The sequence below is a fragment of the Berghia stephanieae genome, chromosome 4, assembly GCF_034508935.2.
Source record: "Berghia stephanieae isolate SIO BIC M18660-M18661 chromosome 4, UCSD_Bste_1.3, whole genome shotgun sequence".
Taxonomy (NCBI): domain Eukaryota; kingdom Metazoa; phylum Mollusca; class Gastropoda; order Nudibranchia; family Aeolidiidae; genus Berghia; species Berghia stephanieae.
Window position 1 is genome coordinate 88475336 of NC_088363.1, and position 22985 is coordinate 88498320.

General features: G+C 34.8%; 1 protein-coding gene across 1 annotated transcript; it reads right to left on the reverse strand.

Moving 5' to 3' along the window:
- Nucleotides 1-6568: 6568 nt before the first annotated feature.
- Nucleotides 6569-21260, reverse strand: LOC144971512 (ras suppressor protein 1-like). The gene is made up of 9 exons (XM_078912491.1): nucleotides 21067-21260; nucleotides 18816-18866; nucleotides 18305-18372; nucleotides 17962-18014; nucleotides 17331-17449; nucleotides 16483-16565; nucleotides 16025-16139; nucleotides 13942-14074; nucleotides 6569-12578 (listed from the first exon to the last, which is right to left on the reverse strand). Exons 1-9 carry the CDS (start codon nucleotides 21173-21175, stop codon nucleotides 12491-12493), a joined length of 819 nt encoding a protein of 272 aa, XP_078768617.1. The 5' UTR covers nucleotides 21176-21260; the 3' UTR covers nucleotides 6569-12490.
- Between the last annotated feature and the right edge of the window lie 1725 nt (nucleotides 21261-22985).

The following is a 22985-nucleotide window of genomic DNA, read 5'->3' on the forward strand; positions in this document are numbered from 1 at the left end:
TGCGATTACGTTTAAGCGATGAATGATAAAGTGGCAGAGATGAAATATATGAAGACGTGGAAACGTCATCGCATTAATTCAATCAATCCTAATACGAATCTGAAGTGCCCACCCACGTCTTATAGTCCGTGTTACTGTTACGATTTAAAAAGCCGTACTTTAAAACTGCCTTCACAAGTTTTGTTATTTTCAGTATATTCTTATAATAATGATAAATAAATAAAATAAAATTCCCTTTATTCATGGAAAATTTGTATCTAGGGTCTATACCAAGGGAAGGCTGGAATAACCCAGGAATCAGCCGCAATGCAGCGCCGCAAGTCGAGGTGACTTGCTCAAGGCCACACAGCGCAGCGGCGGTTGATCGAACTCGGTACCTATCGGGCATGAAGCAAAGACCGTACCGCTGAGCCACGCTGCCCAAAAATGGAATAATCTATTCGTTATCAAGTTTCTCCTCCTTTCCGTTATTTATTATTATTATTATTTTTTTTTTTGCATGACCGCAAAAAAACAAAACAAAAACAAAACAAAAAACAAACAAACAAAAAAAACACCAAAAAAAAAAAAAACCAAAACGAAACAAAACAAAAAAAAAAAAACAACAAAAAAAAAACAAAAACAAAAAAAAACCCAAAGAAATAGAATGGACAACATAAAATAAAAAAAGAATCTTATGGTGGCTTGAAACAACGGCATCGTTGTTTGTTTTTGAGTGTTTTACGGCGCTTGCAACACATTATTGTCATATCAGCGCCAGTAAAAAGGAAGAAAATGGGGTAGTAAAAAGTTCTAGAATTACAATTAAAGCACGTAAGAAAAGGTAAGACAAAGGGGAATTGGTTCAAATAGGAAACCGATGTAGATTCCAAGAGCACACTATCAAAGTACTTAGGTTGAGATCACCTAAAAGTCTCACCGAGACACCAGCACAAGATCCCACTAAGAGGAATACACTCAAATGGTTACAAATCACATTATTTTAAAAATAAAAAATAACAATACATAACGGAGAGATGACTTACAATGAAAAAGATATCATCTCCCAAATATATAACTATACATTGGACTGTTTCCCTCCCAGTCAAGGACTCCGGCCAGGGTCAGGACAAAACCAAGTAATCTGTTTTTTGTTTTTAAGGGTTTTACGGCGCTTGCAACACATTTAAGTCATATCAGCGCCAGTAAGAAAGAAGAAAATTGGATAGTAAAAACATTCTAAATGCCCAATAAAAGGACTTGAGGAAAAAGTAAGGGGTAATGGTTCAAATAGGAAACAGATGTAGATTCGAAGAGCACACCATCAGTGTGCTTAGTTTGAGATCACTAAAAGTCTCACCCAGACACCAGCACAGGAACCCACTGAGAGGAACACACTCAAATGTTTACAAATAAAATGTTAAAAACAAAAAATAACAGTACATAACAGAGAGATGATTTACAAGGAAAAAAAATATCATCCCCCAAAACTATAATTATACATTCGACTGTTTTCCTCCCAGGCAAGGTCTCTGGTCAGAGTCAGGACAAAACTAAGTAATCTCATTCCAAGACAAAGACAGAAAGCAATTGGAAAACAGTTACAGGGGGATAGAAGACACAGCAAGTACCTCCCTGCCCACTATGGGAGGTCGGAACCCCACCCAGAAACAACGGCATCTAACGCGTTAGAAATCAAACTTATCTAAGTGACCAAGTGTTACTGAGTGTCATCGGATAAGTTGGCCTGGGATTTTAATTGTTTTTTTTTTTAATGGAATACAGTGCAACCCCTGGATAACGACATCGCCCGGGACCGGAAAATTATGTCGCTATCCAGGGGTGTCGTTATTCCGGGGTTTTCAAGGTGGCGGCAAAAGGGGGCGTGTTGAGACCCGTGATTACAGAGCCTGAGAGAAATCACGTCTCAAAAATGTTAGAATGAGTATTTCTCCTGTTTACAAAGGATATAACTGTTATGCTTTCACTTTCCAGTGTGTCTTGTCATTGTTTTGATCGTAAACAGTGCCCGAAAGCCATTTGACGAAACTAAAAAGAAATAATAAAAATCAAGTGCCAACTTGATAATACCAAACAAGAACACAGATACACACATTCAGTTCCGGTTTTATTTAAGTCAAATCTATGCGATACTCTACTGTGGATGAGTTTTGAATTCCAAAATTTTTATTTAAGTGCATCAAAATTCACAATCACTTAAACATTAGTAGATCTACACCTTGGGATATTAAAAAAAAACCCAAAAAAAAACAAACCTAGTATTAGCCACAATAAGATAAAAATTTGGACTACTTTTTTTTTAGACAAACAACTGATTTTTCAAATGAAAAGAATCAAGTGACGAGGCTGTTATTGTTTTCTCCGCTATTTCAACATACCATAAGACCATAAATATCCATAATTGCCCCCATTGGACACGGAATTGCCTGATATCAGTTAACCTCCACTGTCCTCAGACAAGTAGCTAAAGTTAATGGACCCTTGAGAGTTCCATCCACTGATAAACGTCTTTTGTTGTGGTTCCATATGAACAAGTGTTGGTTCCAGTGTAGTAAACATGTGTTCTGATTGGTCCGTAACAGAGCGATCTCATTGGGAGGCGTTTTTTTTTATAAGTTAAGACTACGGGATGAAGGTGGTCGGTTACCAAGCATCGGTACCAACTGCCTATTATTGTTATATCGATGTTATTATTACTAAGAACATATAGCAAAAAAATCGGGACCAGAGGTCAATGTCGCTATCTAAGGGTTGTCGTTATCCAGAGGTTGCACTGTACTTTAGGAAGTAACGAATAAGTACGAAGAGGTCTTTGTCTGCACTGACGAACAGGCCTGAGGTTCGTCAGTGCTGATGAATGGCGGTGGGTGGCACAGACCGAAGAGACGTTGTCTGTGGGCGGTGGCACCTGTTGTTCAATACTGACCAATAGACATCAGGACCTATTGGTCTAGTGGTCTGTACCATTATCATCTATTAGAGATGTTAATGGTCAGTACTGACCCCCAGGCACTGGCGCCCGTTCGTCAGTACTGACCCGCAGGTGCTAGCGCCTGGGGGTCAGTACTGACCAATAGCCCTAGCAATTTTTTTTGGTCTTCGAGTCACTTTCTATTTTACACCAATGAACTGAACCTTAAAGCTATGTAATTGTCCTTTTGTCTTTTTCACCATCTTGTTTTTCTTTGGTACTGATATGACCTAAAGTGTTGCAGGTGTCATTTTTAATTCAGAAAAGTGAGTGGAGCAGGCACTTATGTTGGCAACAACAAGATATGAAGTGAATAGAAAAGTGCCAGAAGACAATAGAGAATGAAAATTTTTCGCGGCGGTGGTGGGGTTTGAACCTGCGACCTTATTGGTACGACAACTCCGCCTGGCAGGTGAGAGCGTGGCTCTACCGTGTGAGCTATCAACGAACACAAAAATATTCGTTTCAAACTCAAAGTCATTACTAGATCCCTCTCTCACCCACTTCTTGAGACCGCCGATTCGTTCGTACACCACCATCGCGAATAATTTTGACCAGCAGTTAAGCCCAATAGCCAATATTCTCAACACAAACATATAACATAGAAACGATTTCTATGTTATATGTTTGTGTTGAGAATATTGGCTATTGGGCTTAACTGCTGGTCAAAATTATTCGCGATGGTGGTGTACGAACGAATCGGCGGTCTCAAGAAGTGGGTGAGAGAGGGATCTAGTAATGACTTTGAGTTTGAAACGAATATTTTTGTGTTCGTTGATAGCTCACACGGTAGAGCCACGCTCTCACCTGCCAGGCGGAGTTGTCGTACCAATAAGGTCGCAGGTTCAAACCCCACCACCGCCGCGAAAAATTTTCATTCTCTATTGTCTTCTGGCACTTTTCTATTCACTTCATATCTTGGTGTTGCAGGTGTCATTACACTTCTAAAACTGGGAAGGGTTCGTTATGTCTTCTGCTTTTATTTCTATCATCCTAAATCTCCTTTCCCATTCCACGTTTCTTTCTGCCCTTGCCTTGAAGAAGACTACTTAATTTTGCTTTAGCCCGAGTAGGCATCTCTAGTCAAGGAGGAAATAATCCATTATAGTTCCTTTCTTTTTTGTGTATGAGTGGCAGGATTATCTAATTGTAAATTAACTGTTATTACACTGTTATTCTATTATTGTCATTAGATTTGTAAATATATGAAGTAGTCCCTCAGAACCACAAGTCCCATGGTGCCGGAGTTTATCTCGGTTTCTATAGTGTGAAACGAACTGTAGCAATTGTTTACTACCCTTTGGATAGGATGCTAGTCTATCGTAAAATACTTTCTGCCAGATCTAACAGACCCAGCCACCCAATCACTGCTGGGTGGACAGGGGTGTCAGAATGATCCCGGTCCCATTTGCGTTAAGCAAGTGCTTTACCACCTGAGTTTGAGAGACCTCCTGGTTTTAATGTATTCATTCTTTGTGGATGTATATCCACACTCAGGCTAAAGCAACATTAAGCAGTCTTCTTCAAGGCAAGGGCAGAAAGAAACGTGGAATGGGAAAGGAGATTTAGGATGATAGAAATAAAAGCAGAAGACAATACGACCCCTTCCCAGTTTTAGAAGTGTAATGACACATCAATGATAGTGATAGTGTCAGGGTTGAACTTTTAAGTACCGTCAATCGGGGCTACTTAGGTCACCCGGGGTAACTTAGGCCACTTACTGAAAAACAAGATTGCTTATTTCAAAAGATTAATTACATGTAACTTTTATCTTTTAAATAATCAAAACCCAATAGATCTAATAAGCACTCATGAATTTAACTTTTTAAAAAGCAACCTTTTTTATTCCAGTAAGTGGCCAAAGTAACCCCGGATGGCCAAACTAACCCTGGATGGCCTAAGTAACCCCGGATGGCCTAAGTAACCCCGGATGGCCTAAGTAACCCCGGTTGACGGTACTGGTAATCTCAATTAGACACACCACACAACTGCACTTTTGAAACAGAAATCTATGAGTTATTCTATATTCTATTTTATTTAGGCACTTGTGAATTGAAACTGATGCTAGCGCAAAAAAAAAATATTGTTTGTTAAAACTCACCAGTTTTATATAGATAAACAAACAAGCAAAACGATAAAATGCTATTTAGGTGTGATTATGAAAGATGCATGTTTAATGAATAATATGACAGGAAGCAGTATCGCTACTTTGAAATATTGGTACCGTCACCTGGGGCTACTTAGACCACCCGGGGTAACTTTGGCCACTAACTGAAAAAAAGATTGCTTATTTTAAAAGATAAATTACATGTATCTTTTATCTTTTAAATAATTAGAACACAATAGATCTAATAAGCACTCATGAATTTGACTTTTTAAAAAGCAACCTTTTTTATTCTACTAAGTGGCCTAAGTAACCCGGATGGCCTAAGTAACCCTGGATGGCCTAAGTAACCCCGGACGGCCTAAGTAACCCTGGATGGCCTAAGTAACCCCGGACGGCCTAAGTAACCCGGATGGCCTAAGTAACCCTGGATGGCCTAAGTAACCCTGGTTGACGGTACAAAGAGTTGACTAATATCCACATGAAATGTAACAATTATTCACTGCTTGGATCTTTACATAGAATTACGCAATATGTATTCATACTTCTAGATACATCAGAATATAAATTAAACCAAAAAGAAAATATTATTATTATTATTAATAATAATAATAATAATAATAATAATAATAATAATAATAGTAATAATAATAATAATAGTAATAATAATAATAATAATAATAATAATAATAATAATAATAATAATAGTAATAATAATAATATATTATATATAAGAAAAAGGGTCCCTAAAGAGTATATTGGGCGCTTGAATAGCTTACTGATTCATGTGTTGTCTTCTCTTCCTAGATAAGTAAATGCAATCATTTCACTGTAATTTTTTAAATACTATTAAAGTCAAAGAACCTTTTCAAAGTCTTAACTTGTCTTAACTAAGGAAGTCTGTAAAATTCATGCTAAAAATATATCTTCAGTCCTTTGGGTTTTTTTTTTTTGTTTTTAAGGGTTTTACGGAGTTTGAAACACATTGAGGTTATATCAGCGCCAGTAAAAAGGAAGAAAATGGGATAGTAAAAAGTTCTAGAATTACAAATAAAGCACCCAAGAAAAAGTAAGACATAGCGGAACTGGGAACAAATAGGGATCAGATGTAGAATCCAAGAGCACACTATCAAAGTACTTAGTTTGAGACCACCTATAAGTCTCATCCGGACACAAGCACAAAATCCAACAAAGAGGAATACACTCAAATGCTTACATTATAAATTCAAAATAACAAATATAATAATACATAACAGAGAGATGATTTACAAGGAAAAAAATATCATATCCCAAAACAATAACTATGTATTTGACTGTTTCCCTCCCAGATAGGACTCCGGCCAGGGCCAGGACAAAACCAAGTAATCTCATTCCAAGACAAAGACAGAAAGCATGTTGGAAAACATATAAGGGGATAGATCGTAAGTTTTGAGGAAATCTAAAATTTTCCCAGACATTTCACAACGACAGTACATTTACATTTAGTCTATCTGTAGTGTGACTAATTTATAGTTTTAATGGACCGACTCTTCATGGATGATCATATTTTTTTTTAATGCCTGAAAAATATCCCTTGATTAAAAAAATTACATTGTAAACATTCTTAGGCATTCTAATGTCAAAACATTTGTGAAAAAGTAGGAATACTATATATTATGGGACCTGACATTTACTATCTCCCTCACACTTTTCTTTGTCCATACAAATTTCGCAGAACTTTATTTTCATTATTATCTAAAATCACTTCTTAACCTTTACATTTATTTTGAGAACAGGAAGGAAAAAGATGATGAGGAATGATCTCCAACTACCCCCCCCCCCCAAACCCCACTCTCAAAGAAAAATGTTTTAATAAAAATCCCAACAAAACCAAAAAAAAAAAAATCTAACGATTTAGAACACTATAGAAAAGTAAAACAGAAAAGATTATTTCAAAGAGAAAATTTCCAGCACATGAATTGTTGAAAGAAAACATTACAGTTACAGTAATAAGTGAGGACATCGCATATTTTCAGCAGTTACTTTATATCAATCAATAAATAATGTGTGATCAAGCAGCATTTAGATAATATAACACGTAATGCAATATATGAAAAAAACAAACATACCAAGATGATTCCTTGATCAGTGAAGAAAAAAATGAAAGGGCTTATTGCAGAAAACGTATGATGTAATCTGATAAATTATCTACATAAATATAGAGAGATTTTTTCACATTTGAATTTGAGTCCCATTTTCTTTACTTTGCTGATCCCCTACAGCTTGACAATTGTCCTTTTTCAGCAGCTAATGTCACTCAGTCCACGAGGTGGAGTATCATAAGGGAAAACTTGATACAGCTTTCACTTTCATTCCTGATTGTTGATGACAATATTGCCTTGAACATCACTCCTTATCAATTTTATATATATGGCCGTCAATACATACTATTAAAAAAGAATTTCTGAGCTCGTTGCACTATTTATTCACGACAAGCAATTGCATGGCGCTTCTATTTCTACACGTTTAAAAATGGGAGAGGCCCCACAGAAAACTATTATAATTATATCCACTCAGGACAGATCATTATCTAAACAATCTTCATATGTGCTGTAAGTTGACTGAAGAATGAAATTGAAAGATAGAACACCAAAGCAGGCAATTAAATGGATGTAAAGGCACAACAATACAACAAGGAACAATTAATCATTACATACTTTACACACCTTATTCATTTATCTTATGTTTTAATACTATAAACTTCACAAAAAAAAACCCCAAAAAAACGCAGCAGCAGCAGTAGTAGTAGTCCTTCAAAGCCATGAGGCCCCCATGGGAGTTTATCCTGGTTTCTATAGTGTGAAACAGACAATAGCAACTGCTTGTTATTCTGTTATCCTTTGGATAGGACACTAGTGTATCACAAAGTACTTTCTGCCAGATCTGACAGACCCAGCTACCCAATCACTGCTAGGTGGCCGGGGGGGGGGGGGGGGTCATAAGAAATCACGACTGCACCTGGAGTCAATATCTTGGTCCCTTTGTGTGTGAAGCAAGTGCTCAACCAACTGAGCTATTGGGACCCACAAAACATGTGCTTAATACTAATCCCACTTGAAAAAAATTGGAAAATAAATAAATAAACCAATTCTTTTAGGTACCCAGCATTTTCCAAAGCTCTTTCTCTTCTCCTCTTAGTTAAGAGATGAGAACACAAATTTCTGCTTAATCCTCCAAAGAATGTGATAGTGATAGGTTTTGACAGTGATAGGCTGTCTTGAAATAATGCAGTTCTCAATTCTCAGGCACTTCCCAGTTGGTTTGGCACTATTAATTTTTTTTGACATAACACCGTTTATTTGGCATGACAAGTTGTCTGATACTGACATTAAAAAAAAAAGAAAAATTTTAATTTTAAAAAAATATTGAAAAGTGAAATAAAATGTCACCTTCATGGCCAAGGCTATCTGATTGTTGTGGGTTATCGAGGCTTTTAAAGAATAATTCAACGGTTAGTTTTAATTCTCCTGTGCCTTTCATTTGAATTTGATTGGAAAATATCAAATTTTGATTTTTTCATAAATATGATTAAAACTAAAACCTCAAATTCTGAATCCTCCCGGCTGATTCCAAAAAGTGCTAAAATGATAAAACATTCACAATATTTTCACATTGATGTGAACCAAAAATGCATCTATCTATTGTAAATTAATTTTTAAAAAAAAATCACATTATTGGCCTGTAAAATTAACAATCTGAATAATTTATAAAAACATGAATTAAAGAATTTGTTGTTCTTACAGGATAAAACATCTTTTTAAAAAAACAGCACAAAAACATCGAGCACATTTAAAAAAAATGATTTTTAAATAGCGTTGGACGATAAGTTCTAGGAAATGTTTATATTTACAAAAGAAGAAAAAAAATAAAAATAAAATGCTCAGCCTGTATATTTAAAATAATCTTGAAATAAGGACTGATAAATACAGATCAAAGCTATTAAGAATAAAACATGAGAAAAAATGGTTGTTTACTTAATCTATGAAGAGTTTATATTCATACTAACTGGTATAGATTGTTCTTAGTATGTCAGGAGCAAATTGACTCTAGCTTGCATTCATACATATTTTCAAATTTATATAATTAGCATGTGACGAATAGTGGAAATCTGTAATTACAAAAATAAGAAAAGAAAAGAAAGAAAAAAGTGAATACTTTCTTTACCCATTAAGGTAATGTGGACTGGAAGCAAATACGCATAAATAAGTCTGACCTTTATTTATTGTGAAACAATTTTGTAGAACCAGCTATTTTTCAAATTTCAGACAGCTACAATATTATAATGCTCAACTTCCAGTATTTGTTATCTGTACCTGCAGTCAGGTGTAGATCTTTTATTATCTTGGCATGGTCGATTTTATTCCTGTCTCACGTCTTCACCCTTCAGCTAAAGCTAATACTGATGGTAGCTGACCTTATCTTGGTGTATGTCAAGGGAGTCAAGCGATAAAAAAATGCTGCCTAAAATCTAGAATTTCACCTGGTCTATTCCTACGTGCTTCCCACATGAGTTATGTTTTTGTTTTTGTTTTTAAGGGTTTTACGGCGCTTGCAACACATTAAGGTCATATCAGCGCCAGTAAAAAGGAAGAAAATGGGATAGTAAAAAGGTCTAGAATTACAATTAAAGTATCCAAGAATAAGGCAGACAAAGTGGAATTGGTTCAAATAGGGAACAGATGTAGATTCCAAAAGCACACTATCAGTGTACTCAGTTTGAGATCACCTAAAAGTCTCATCCAGACCCACATGAGTTAAATTCCTCATCATGAATGGTAGCAGGTAAAATCAAATACAGATTACTCACATCTCAGCCTTACCTTATAATGGGAAAACCACTCTTTCTCTTTTATGAAAGCGATAGGGGATTAAAATTTTTAAAATAGTCTCATACATTCAATTTTTCGATCCTGACATGATATTTCTGGTTGAAGAGGGTTCTCGTTTGTTTCACTGAGTATTATTTTTTCTTAAAGACAATCCAGAACAATGGATGAGAGCAATGTGGAAAGGGAACAGATATTGGTGAATAAAAGACACAGAAAGAGTGACCTCTCCACCCACCATGGGAGGTCAAAAGACCCCACTCCAAAAATACTGTCTGAAATACTGTCCGATTAGAATTTCATCTTCTTTTTAATAACTCTAAGATGGGTGACCTTGCTATTAGAAACATTTTAAATCAGGCTCAGTCTGTCAGGAGGTGATAATATCCAATACGACTGATTTAGTCATAATTTTATTAAGGAAAATTTACAATCCCCAGATTACAGAGATTAAACATCGAACCTTATCACATGTCAATTACAAATACTGACACAGGCATTCATCATTTGGCTGTCAAGAACAAATGCATTTCCTTTATTTAATTTAAACACTACATGGCATGAATTAAAGTATAAAATTTGCAACAAGATAATAAGAAAACAATATATTGCATATATAATATTATCATTTTGTGTAATAGATAGCACCAATATAATATACTTGTCCATTACAAATATCGACTCATAAGGACTTAATATAACTAAATATTCAAAGGTTTTTTAGGTTAAACAACATTCCAACACATTTCGGTCTCATCTTGATTACAATAGGAATTCGAAGATAAGATCAGACTGCCTTCTAAGCTATCTGCACAAGGTCTGGAGAGAAAAAATAGTATTTTAATTCATCTTCCTAATTTATCCACTGCATATATATATACATATTTCTTTTAATATTTATAAACATAAAATTATGATGAGTATAGATAGCTACCCTATAGACTGTGTAATTTGAGACTTGTTCTAAAAAGGTTTGTGCTAGGTGATGAATGCCTCATAATAAGATTAATAAACTATAAGTGTTTGAAAACATTTCTATGAAGTTCTTGTACACTGTTATTGTTTGAGTATTCAAACGAATACTATAATGTATCAGTGTTTAAGCCCTTTTATATATATTAATATTCACAGGTTTAACATTATAATATCACAATCTTAAATCGAACATGAAAGATGAAAATTTGAACATTTTTAATTTGGTACTAAGATGAGAATAATTGGTGTATAAGATGGCGACAGCTATAACTGTATGTTAGTTGTGTTTTTTTTTATCCATGCCCTTCAAAGGCATTTAAAGTCAAGCAGCCGTCTAAAGGCAGAACTACTTCTATATCACAGGACTTTAACCTATAAAAACCCTATGGCAAATGGATGAGCCTGGCATCACACAGTAGAACAGATTGGACACTGATCTGTTAGCCTTCACTCACCCTTTTAACCCTCTCCTTACAAGCTATTTTCAGAATTTTCCTCAAAACTTCACACCCACCCAACACAAAAATAGACATTTCTTACTCAAACAGAAAAGCAACAAAGCACATTCTATACATTGTTCGACAATGTGGGCTCTATTACAGAATGTCAAGTTTTTATAGCTATAGGAAAAAGAAATGAAATCTGGATGAGAAAGTGATGGTTGCATTTTAACAAATGTGACGATTTCCCAAAAGGTGGTAAGGAGAGGGTTAACCAAATGCCCCTCGAATGAGTATTCCCATATATTTCAGGGATACCCTTTTTCCTGCTTGAAATCTTCCCACTGACCTTGGTCGGCGATGGTGAGTTGATTTTTTTAAAAGATCAAAGTATTGCAATAGTTGAGGGGAATGCTAGATGGATGTGTATCCTCTTCTATGATTCCAGGGTGATACCATTTGATGAAGAGAAGCTTTGCACAAAACATTTTCATATATGGTCTTTACCAGAAAATTTGTCAGGCTTTTTTTATTTTAACAATGGGCAATCCTGATATTTGCCTTTTCCTTTTTAATGACTAGTTTTCATTTAGCTGAAAATAAGATTCAGATGATTTATTGTTTATCCCGTATTGCCATTTTGTTACATTTCATTTGTGACCCACAACTTCAACCCAGTATTATGTCAGGTTGAACTCATACCAAAAAGTGATTACAGACTAGAAATGTAAGACTTAAGTTTTTGTCACTTTCAGAAACAGATCTCATTGCTCTCAATAAAATAAGTAAACTTAACCCATGGTTCTTATTTTTTTGCAATGAATACGATTTTTTAAAAGTATTTAAGTATCCCCTAATAATACCGTTTTGCAACAGTGGGCCACATTTAAAGATCAAAGCATGTGAGATTCATAAAACTTTTATATGTAACATCACTGACTTATCAATCTAACTCAGTCATATTGTACTTGTAAATAAAATAATTGATACATTTGAAGTGTTTCCGTTCTAAAAATTATTTTATACACTTATCTGGCCTTTAATATCATCATAACTTATTCCCCCATCCCTAAGTCCTCCACCTCTCTATTTCTCTTTCAAATATTATTTTTTCTTTGAACACAATTTGATATTTCTACTTTTTAGCACGACTCATTTTCTTGCTCTTATCATTTGTCTTGGGTGGCGGTTCTGTCTCGGCTGACATTTTGCGACTGTACAAACTGGGGAAAGAAATATAAGAATAAGATCAGGGGTTAATTTGTTTATGGGGGAAGAGTTAGTAACTTTATACAATCAAAATGTCTTTGTATCCAAAAACCCTATCATAGTGGTTGGTGATTTCGATGTCAGAAGAATGTAAGAGGGTGGGGGTGACATTTTTTATATTTTCATTGGTTTCATGTAGTTTGGTTTAAATTCAGAAATGATCATAAAATCTGAAAATTTGAAGTAGAAATTTACATCTGATGGATGTATCCTATATGAAAACAATATGGTTTAATTTGCATAAAATGGCCACCCAATAGGAAATATGCTCGTGTCAGTTATTCATATTAAAATGTCAGTTATTATAACTGGAGAGGTCATTGCTTTTAAATCAAGACAGCAGTAACAATAGTGCAACTCAGGCATCATTGCAACTCTAGTTGCATCTCTCTGCTAGGTACCTATCCCTTGGTGAGAATAGTGAGATATGATCTGATTTCAGGATACGCAAGATCGAATCCCTTCTGTAATGGATTAAAAGCCTGAATATCTGTCACATTACTAAGAACAGTTTCACCTCCATAAATCTGCTGACTCTAATTACAACACAGTTCATTATTAACACTTAACCCTTGGATCATAACAAAAATGCTTTTATATAACTCTAGACAGCTGGCAAAAATAAATGAAAATGAAGAAAGTCAGTTATAGTTTCTCCTTTACCATGAATGTATAGATAGATTATGATCGGGATGATCGAGGGAAAGAGAGCTGGAGGAAGACAGGATATGACTTATTTAGATAACCTAAGAATGGGCAAATGAAATTTTGAAAGCAACACAGATTTCATGCGCACCGCAGAGGATCGTGATTAGTGGAGACAGCTGACCGGCAACGTGCTCAAGAGCACAAGCCACAATGGATGATGATGATAGATAGATTCTTATTTCAAGCTGTAAAATTCGTTAAGATCATCTAAAGCATTTCCAACAATAAATCCTTCATCAAAATGATCTTTAATTTCATATTTTCTTAATCAGGAGGTCTGAGGTTCGATCCCCAGGCTGATTTTTTGGGATGTTTTAAAAAAAAAAAAATTTTTTATTTCCTGCGTTGTCTGGCACGGTTTCATACACACTTTTTCATATCTTTATTTTCTTACAGAAGGGGGAAACAAAGCAAAGTGTGCTTAGACCATTACTCCAGTGATAGGCAAATAACCTGGATAGGGTAGAATAATTGGTTTCCTTTGTGAAGTATAAATCTTCTCTGATGCCACCTTGAATTGACACGATCTACAACAATAATTAAACTACCAAAAAGAAAAAAAAAAAAAGAAGAAATTTCCATTTCATAGAGAATACTCCATTTGCTTACAATTTATAGGTGTCTGATCGGATGTAATCAAAGACATGGGAGATCCCAATTTGAAACTGGCCTGTGATGGGGGCCACCCATGGGTTGTTGTCTGCCTTAAAGACTTGCTTTGTGCCACACAAGTCCAGGTTACCTGAAACACATTATCGGTAAAATATGTTACATTTTGATTCATACTAGGGTGAAATGAAAAAGCCTCACAAAGGGACACTAAAAGATTAATTGTTTTGGGTAAACAAAGCCTATTTGTAATAAAAGTTGGTGAATGAGAAACAATGAGTCATTTCCATTGGTCATCTGGTATATCTAATATGTTGAGGAGGGATAAAACAAGTATATATATATACAAAAATATGCATATTCTATATATATATTATATATGTATATAAATCTGTGCTTTTTGAACCGTCTCAAAATTACATTCCTTACATTGGAAAAAAATCAATAAAAAAATATTTTACACATGATATGAATGATAAAAAATTACATACATTTTGGTATGTCTTCCTTTCAGTTTCAATTTTTTTTCTACCATTGCACTAAGTACCAGATCATAGAATCTCCTTCTATATTTCTGGTGCCAATCTCTTATCACCTGGATCATTTCACAAAACTTATTTTAGGAAAACAGCATTAGTAAATTAATATGCCATTGTTTCAATCATTATCCTTATCCGTGCACATTGACTCTCATATCATGATGATCTATCCTCTGCCTCCCTCATGTACTCTGAGTTTGCAGGGATGTTGCTCACTGACAGCCCCAAACTGGTCAGGAACACCAAACTCTGATGACCACGAGCTCTTTTTCCTTCTCTGTAGCCACTAAGGCTTTCAATGTGCCCTCGTCGCCATGCATGGCCAAGAAAGCCCATTTGCCTTTTCCTGATGGTTTTCACAATCTGTATGGGTTTCCTTATTCTATGCAAAACATGTTCGTTTGTTAATCCATCTGGCCATTTGATGTTTAGCAATTTTCTGTACAATCACGTTACGAAAGCCTCTAGGCTGTTTTGACATTCCTTGTCTAGAGTCCAGGTTTCACATGCGTAGAGAAGAGATGAGAGAATGTTAAGTTTGGATCACCTTAAGTTTCGTGTTTAATATAATATTGGTGGCAGAGATGACTGGTCTTAGATTGTGGAAGGTGTTTTTAGCAATTGCAATTCGTTGTTTTATTTCTACAAAATCTCTAGCATCATTCGTGATGGTTATATCGAGATATTTAAACTTTTCAATTTGCTTGGTGGTTTCTCCTTTGCTGGTGAGGTGAAAAGATAGATCTCGATATTGTTTGTTAAAGACCATGCACTCGGTTTTCTTGACGTTCAGCAAAATCCCTTCACTTCGCTACTAGCCACTAATATGTCAAGCATGATCTGAAGGTTTTCTGGTGTGTGTTTCAATATGTCCTCAAAATAATTCAATATATTGTATTTTCAAGACGTATCATGTGAAAAACATTTTTTTTTTTCATTATTCATTCCCTTGATAGAGAAAAGTTACGTCAGAGGTGGGTAGGGAAGATAAAGCTTTAAAGCCAGGACCAGATGACATTGCTGCTGTACAGCGACAAAACCCGATTTTACAGGAGGGCCGAAAAACTGTTCAAATTTTACTTCAACTTTTTACAATAACTATTCGGAGAACTGATGCAACTTTGGTATCAATCGAAAGGTCTTTTTTTTTTATTCTATCACTTTTGATGTATAAAAATTTTAAAAATATATATAGACCTGGACTACTACCTACTGTTATACGAGGTTTTGTCGCTGTACTGCAGATTGGTTGTACACAATTGGAGCTCATTCCATTAAGAGACCTGGAAATTTACAAAAATAAACTCACCATTGTCAATAAAAAACGAATGACCGAGGCACCAATTTCATTGTATTTAAGGGTCGTCTCAACTTCTTCTTCTTCCTTGTTGGACACAGCCTCCCAGACATCCTGACAGAATTCCTGTCTGATTTTTAACTGTGACATGCAGTAACTAAATCATTTTTTTTGGGGTAAAAATTTGTGACCTTGCACCATGTATAGTTCAAAATGGTCAATAATAAATAAATGTTAAGTCACTTACCCATCTCAGGTGGTAATACTGTTAGCCTGTTTCCCTGAATGTGGAGTTCTCTCAGACGAACAAGCTCTCCTATTTCTTTAGGAAGAACTATTATATCATTGTCCCTGAAAACAAGCTGCAGAGGGATATAAAATTAATATTTATTGAAAACTTGTCGGAATCAAACAAATATATAAAAGGAAGATCAATGGCAGTTTTCAATTCAAGAATACAAAATTGTTCAAATAAAAAATACAAAAACTAAAATTGACATATTGAAAACAGAAAACATAATTTATTCTTAATCTCTAAAGCACACGATAAATACTTTGATTTTACATTCCTGAACTTAATCCCCATTTCTCCACCATAAAGATAAGGTTAAAAGATATAAAGATCATTTAATAAAGAAATCTTTTAAAAAGGAACCTAAATAAAAATAAACCTAAAAATAAAAAGAAAGGAAAATTAAAACTTACAATTTGCAGATTTTTTAACCGTCCAATTTCAGGAGGAACCACCTCAAAATCATTATCACCTAAGTACAAAGCTCTCAAAGTATCTAAAATGAAAACAAAACATACACAAAACTTTGAGCGTGAAAATTGCCATATTATAAAATAAAAGTAAACCTAAATAAAGAAAAGAAATCATTAATAAGACAATAGAGAAACGAAATTACTCTCAGATAATCACCCTTTGATTTAAAAAATTTAAATTGAAAGGAAAACAAAATAATTACATAAACAAACTCGAAAATTGTTCTCATAATGTTTTGATCTCGTGGCTGAACTTCTGATCATAGGTTTCAAAAACTTCAAAAGAAAACCAAATTTTTTAAAAAGCAATATATTAATATACAAACATCCAAGAAGTTGAAATATTTGTTGTTTGTTTGGGGTTTTTTTTGTTTTGTTTTTTTTTCTTGTTCTTTTAAAAAAATTATCCTACAAACAATTCATTAATAATGTTCAATTCCATGGGCCTTGGGTACCAGGTAGTTCTTCAATCAATGTCACCAAACTTATATATAAATCTGATTTGCTTCTCTATTCAACCCTCTTTTTTATGGCCTCTATGTCGACCTTTCATTGATTGGGTAGCTGAATATATGTTAAGTATGGTAGAAAATACCTTGGAACTTGAAATAGAATAGAATCCTCTTAAAAGGCTAGAAAGAATTTGTTGCTTTCTGTCGTCTCGTGACTCTAAAAAAGTTACTTCATAATCATACTCCATTAAATAAGGAATTTTTTTGGGTAAAAAGTCAAACTCATCAAAAATAAGATATTTGATAAATGTTCCATGTGATTGAATTAAGTCATACCTAGACAAAAGAAGTTGGCAGGCAAGCTGTTTTCATTTAAATTGTTGTAGGTTAAATCTAGGACTTCTAAGACAGGACATGCACCAAAACCCCGGGGAACTGCATTCAGTCTGTTCATCCTGAAAGAAAAAATTGAAAGTATAAACATTTTATGTGATGTCATCAAAGAGTTAATTCGCTTTCATGCAATTTTGATACAACTATTTGTTTTTTAATAATAGACACGCTTGAAGAGAGTTAAATTGCAAAATGTCATCAATTCATATATCCAGATTCATAAAGCATGTTAATAATAATAAAAGACGAATTGAAACATACATACAAAATAGTGATCATTTTATAATTCAAAATCAGTTTTATTGTGATAACTAAATCATTTTATTATAGACACATAAATTTGAAATGGAAAATCTTGAGGATAGAAGCGAAAGATTTTTACACAGCTGTTATCCCATCGTTTTATCCTAGTTTTTTCTCTCTTACGACTACAATGCGTACATCAGAATAATTTAATTCTATTTTATTACATTTGAAATCAATATCAATTAACCAAGTCAAGGTAAAAAAAAAACAAAAACATACATTGGTTATATGACCAATAAAAAACCCCCCCCAGAAACTGAAACTTTACCCAGCATTCAAAATCCTTAGCTTGGGCATGGTACTCAAAGTGGTTGGTAGCTCCTTTGAAGAGAAACAAAATTTTGCATTGTTGTTAATACATGAATGCTCTAAAAAAACTTAAAAACATAAGAGAGTATTTTTGTGGAGTCATAGGGCGGTGAATCCTGAATTTATCCTATTTTCTAAAGCATTAAAAAAACAGTCAACAGATGTTAGCTATTTTTTGGTTAAGACCCTAGTCTTTCAAATAAAGTACTTTATATAAGACACCCTGACTCTAGTTTGCACATGTAATATTTCAAATGATAACAGATTAATAAGGGACATTATTATTATATAACTGTGCCTACCTCAATTGAATTATTAAACAGATTGATGATTTCCAAGTTCAAGAAGTTGGCTATGCTTGGTGGGACAGCTGTAGTGAAAAAAAAAGATACATTATTATAGATGCAGCATCCATGTGGCAGTGACAAAACAGATGCATTCTTATGGTTCTTTGATGAATTAGTGATAGCCCTCTGTGGACAGCCATATTGATGCCAGAACATAAGGAATCTATATTTTAAGCAGAAAGACGTTGTGAAACAGTTAAAAGTCCAAACCTCTGGATTATCAACTCAATTTAATAATGCAAAATTAGAAAATATAAAAGCTTTGATTCTCTGAAAAACGAAAAAAAAAAAAGACCAATTAAAGCTCTAAAAATAACATTAATAAAACAATAAAACAAAAACAAAAAAACCCCAAAAAATAGTCCATAAAAAACCTGAAAAGTAATTTTAAAAAACCGACAGAGAGACTTAAAAATTATTCACGTTCCTAAATGCTAAAAGTAGTCAAGAAGAAGTTGATACTTACAGGTTATCTTGTTATGAGGCAAAACCAGCTTGTACAAATTCTTTAAAGTCACTGAAAATTTGAAAAAGAAATCATTGATACATTTCTATATATGGATGACTGATATGAAGTAGCAACTATGCACCAAACACAAAACAAGTTTCAGCTATGAAAGTAGTATTGATAGTAGTATTGCGTGGTGCAAAAAAATAATTTCTCATCCCCACAGATCAACCAACCCCCAAAATCAGTACTTTCTTTGTGTGTGTTTTGATGTCTTGTAAGTTGCTATTCCCATTAAACTTGTTTAATAATAAATTTTACAGTGGAGTACATAACATATCATCTTTCTGACAATTTGCAGATAATACCAACATCTATGATCACTAGATACTAGATAGTCAGACACCTGTCTGGGAATAACGAAAATTGGTTATCCCCAGACACCTGTCTGGGAATAACGAAAATTGGTTATCCCAAGATACCTGTCTGGGAATAACGAAAATTGGTTATCCCCAGACACCTGTCTGGGAATAACCAATTTTCGTTATTCCCAGATACATGTAGCAAATGGGCAGAAAGATTTTATGGAAAATGCCAAACTAGGCGTGAAAAATACCAAATATTCTGAATAAAAATGCTAGTGGTTATTTGTGTCCCAAAACAGTCAATATCAAGTGATATTTAACACAAGATGAAAGTAAATAGTGATCAAATGTCAAATCCAGCTTTTAAAAAAAATTGTTTTAAAGCCAATGGATCAATGAAATTTCTTTTGTCACTTTGATCTGAAAACGTCATAAAGGCAATTCGCCTTTTTATTTTCAACCAGGACGAAAGTTGTTAATCATCAAATCTGTTCATAGTCCATTAACCATTTAAATTTTCACTACTTACCTACCTGTTAACTTTATTGATCATCTTTCGTTTCTATAATTTGTTCATTCTAGCCACAATTTTGGGGTTATTGATGTTGGCCAAGAATGTTTTAATTTCGCGGACGAATTCCTTGGCCAAGGTCCACAAAACTAGATTCAACAACATATTGGAATCAGAGATGAAAATAACTATCAAAACAAGGAAGCAAAGATGTCATAGCTCATATATGAATTTTAAGATACATCGATAGCGGTGTGGATAGACAACTCAGTGGGTTAGGCCACCTCTTTTTAGCTGCACAGATTCGAATCCAATCGCACCCCCCCTTTTCCTTTTTCTTTTTATTTCTTCCTAATCGATGTTCATTGTTTTCACTTTTGTTCCGAGCAAGAGTTTTTTAATCAGTTGAATTTTTCATTTCTCCAATTATATTATTTCATTATTTAATTTGATCTAGATCTATTATTGTTTTTGTTTTTTCTCTCCTCTATCAGACCATTTGGTTGCTCTCTAAATATTTCTTTTTGTTTGTTTTTTAATTATCATTCCTTTTAGATACTTTTTGAGATCGGAGTGGGGACGAATATGACAATTTGCAGGAAAGGAAGAGAGAGAGAGAGAGAGAGAGAGAGAGAGAGAGAGAGAGAGAGAGAGAGAGAGAGAGAGAGAGAGAGAGAGAGAGAGAGAGAGAGTTTTAAAAAAAAAGAGGTGGGGGGAAGGATGGATGGGACATTTATCCCCTGCAACGCTCTGTAAAAAGAAGACGGAATTAAAAAAAAAAAATTAAAAAAAAGTGGTGGCACCAGGATTAGAACCCATAACGTCTATTCTGGTAAACCTTCCAGGGCAGATGACTTAACTATTCGGCCATGACACCCACTTCAAAGTCGACGCATATTGTGTATATGTAGTAACAACTGATTTATTGTTGGTTAATTTGATGTTTTTCTTTCCTTATTTCTATGTGCATTTGGAAACATTCCATATTCTGGAATGGGGATAATTGTTTATAAGGGCGGAGTTTCAAATATGTGTCTGGGAATAACGAAAATTCGTTTTCCCCAGACAGGTGTCTCGGGATAACCAATTTTCGTTATTCCCATTCACAGACAGGTGTCTTTCCGTATTGTTAACCTGCCTTAAAAACTAACTCTCTATAAGTTATATGACCCATTTCGATAATTTGATTTCAGCCATTTTGATAACCAATGACTATCATCCAATTTCTCTTTAAAGTGAAGGAATGATCAAATTGATTTGGCATAAATAAGTGGGTGGCATTTTTAGACTTCTGTGACTTTTTACTTTTAGACTTAACTTTTATCATCAGATCATCATCATCATGCGTTTCGTCTGCTACTGCTAGAAAATTAAATCGGCTGCCATTACTTACCAAAACCAGGGATTTCAAGAATGTTTACGATGCCTTTATCAACTAATTCAAGCTCTGGATTATCAGCATCCTTTATTTCATCGACAGCTTTCTTCAGTTTACTCGACATTTTTATTTTGATCGCTTTTCACTTTGATTTCCGAGGGTTACCCAAGTTCTTGTTTATGCCAAGGAGCAAAAACCCGGAAGTTTGTGTAAATTTGTGGAAATCTTCAGAAAGGAAAGGCGGAGTTAAGATTTGTCGAAACTTGTCAAATCCTTACCAAATAAGGACAGATAGTACAGTACAAGAAAAATAAGCACGTAAAACACTCACGTATAAAACATAATACTTACTTGAATAATATTATTTAAATTTTGAAAATAAATATAGAACTAGAGCTTTCTAGCCAAACGACAATCCGTCTTTTCTCCACATCTACTGTGGTTACTTACCTATAGATAGTTCGAAGATGACGTCACTCAGGTCTTTGTTATTGTTTTTTGCCATCCGCGTTTATGAGTAATGCTCACTGAACTGTATTAACCCGTCTATAAACGTTCATGGTTACACACTGTTTTGTGTGTTGTCCGTTACATTTCCGGATGGCAATGTTATGATCTTCTTAGCCAAGCGCATACTATCTGTACATCGATTGATCTCATATTACAATGTCCGACCTAATAATAATTGGGAAGGCACGTTTTTTTCTCAATCAGTTCAGTAATGGTTTACGCTGCATAATAATGCATAATTTGCTCCCCACCAAGACATCGAAAAAAAACCCAAACAAACCCAACCTATCAATGTATTATACATGCTCGGTGCTGTTTTTTTTTTAATTAAAATTTTTTTTTTGTTTGTTTTTGTTTGTTTTTAAAATTTTTTTAATACTAATTTGTCAGGTATTCATTCCAGCTGAGTCGAGTTTGAAACGCTTGAAAAATCAAAAGCTTTCCGTTTATTTGCTTTTATCTGCCATTCACAATATGCAACATTTCTTGCCTGTTAGAATAGTTAAGTCTCCTCACGTATATCGCATCTCCCTTAGTACCAGATTCACTACCAACTCATGCCCACCTCTCCCATTGTCCCATGTCGACTCCCCCCCCCCCCCTGTGTCCACCCCCTGTAGTCCTGTGGGTTCACTCTCCACAGGTTTATAGCTTTCAGGGTTCGAGTTCACTCAACTTGATGTCGATGTCCATCTCACACAGTCCTTGGTGGACCACTCCACACTAGTGTAACACACCTCCTGTAGTCTCACAGATTAACTCCCCACTGGTGTACATTATATCCCGCAGTTCCGGAGTCAATCCCCGCTGATGTCTACCTGGCATAACGAGGAGTCACTCCTCCAATTGGATTCAATAGTCTGATGTCACGTCGCCCAGCAACGGCGAACAGCTTGGTTCTAAACAAAGAAAATCGGTACTTTTTATTCTTCATGCTGGCTAGAACTTTTCATATGTAATGTGATCAGAATGTATAAAAGTCAAAACATTATCATATTTATAATGTTAATCTCCTCTCGATACACTTTTATGCTCGTCGGAGAAATATTTCATAAGGGCGTCCGCCACTGTTCCGATAGTTTAGAGCCAGTTGCTAAGTTACTATACGTCATTACGAAGGAAATGACGTCATGACTGTTGAAGCGTATTGCCATGGGTTCATTTTCCAATGGTCTCCACCTCACATAGTACCGGTTTCAATCCATTCTAGTATCCATCTCACATAGTCCCAGGTTCACTCTCCATTGATGTTCACCTCACAGTTCAGAATTCCCTCCCTCCTCCCATAGTCCTGAGGGTTTAACTCCCTATTGATGTAGACCTCCCATATTCACGGATTCAATCCCAACTGGTATCCAGTTCACAAGAATGGGTTCATTCCCCACTGGTCTCCACCTTGCACAGTCCCACAGTTACAGTGAAAC

Bases quoted from the DNA above. Each gene is read 5' to 3' on its own strand.
- LOC144971512 (XM_078912491.1), bottom strand. From the start codon at position 21,175: ATGTCGAGTAAACTGAAGAAAGCTGTCGATGAAATAAAGGATGCTGAT. The intron at 16,566-17,330 runs GTATGACTTAAT...TTTTCATTTTAG, and splicing joins TGCCAACTTCTTTTGTCTAG to ATACTTTGAGAGCTTTGTAC. The intron at 16,140-16,482 runs GTAAGTTTTAAT...ATCCCTCTGCAG, and splicing joins GGTTAAAAAATCTGCAAATT to CTTGTTTTCAGGGACAATGA.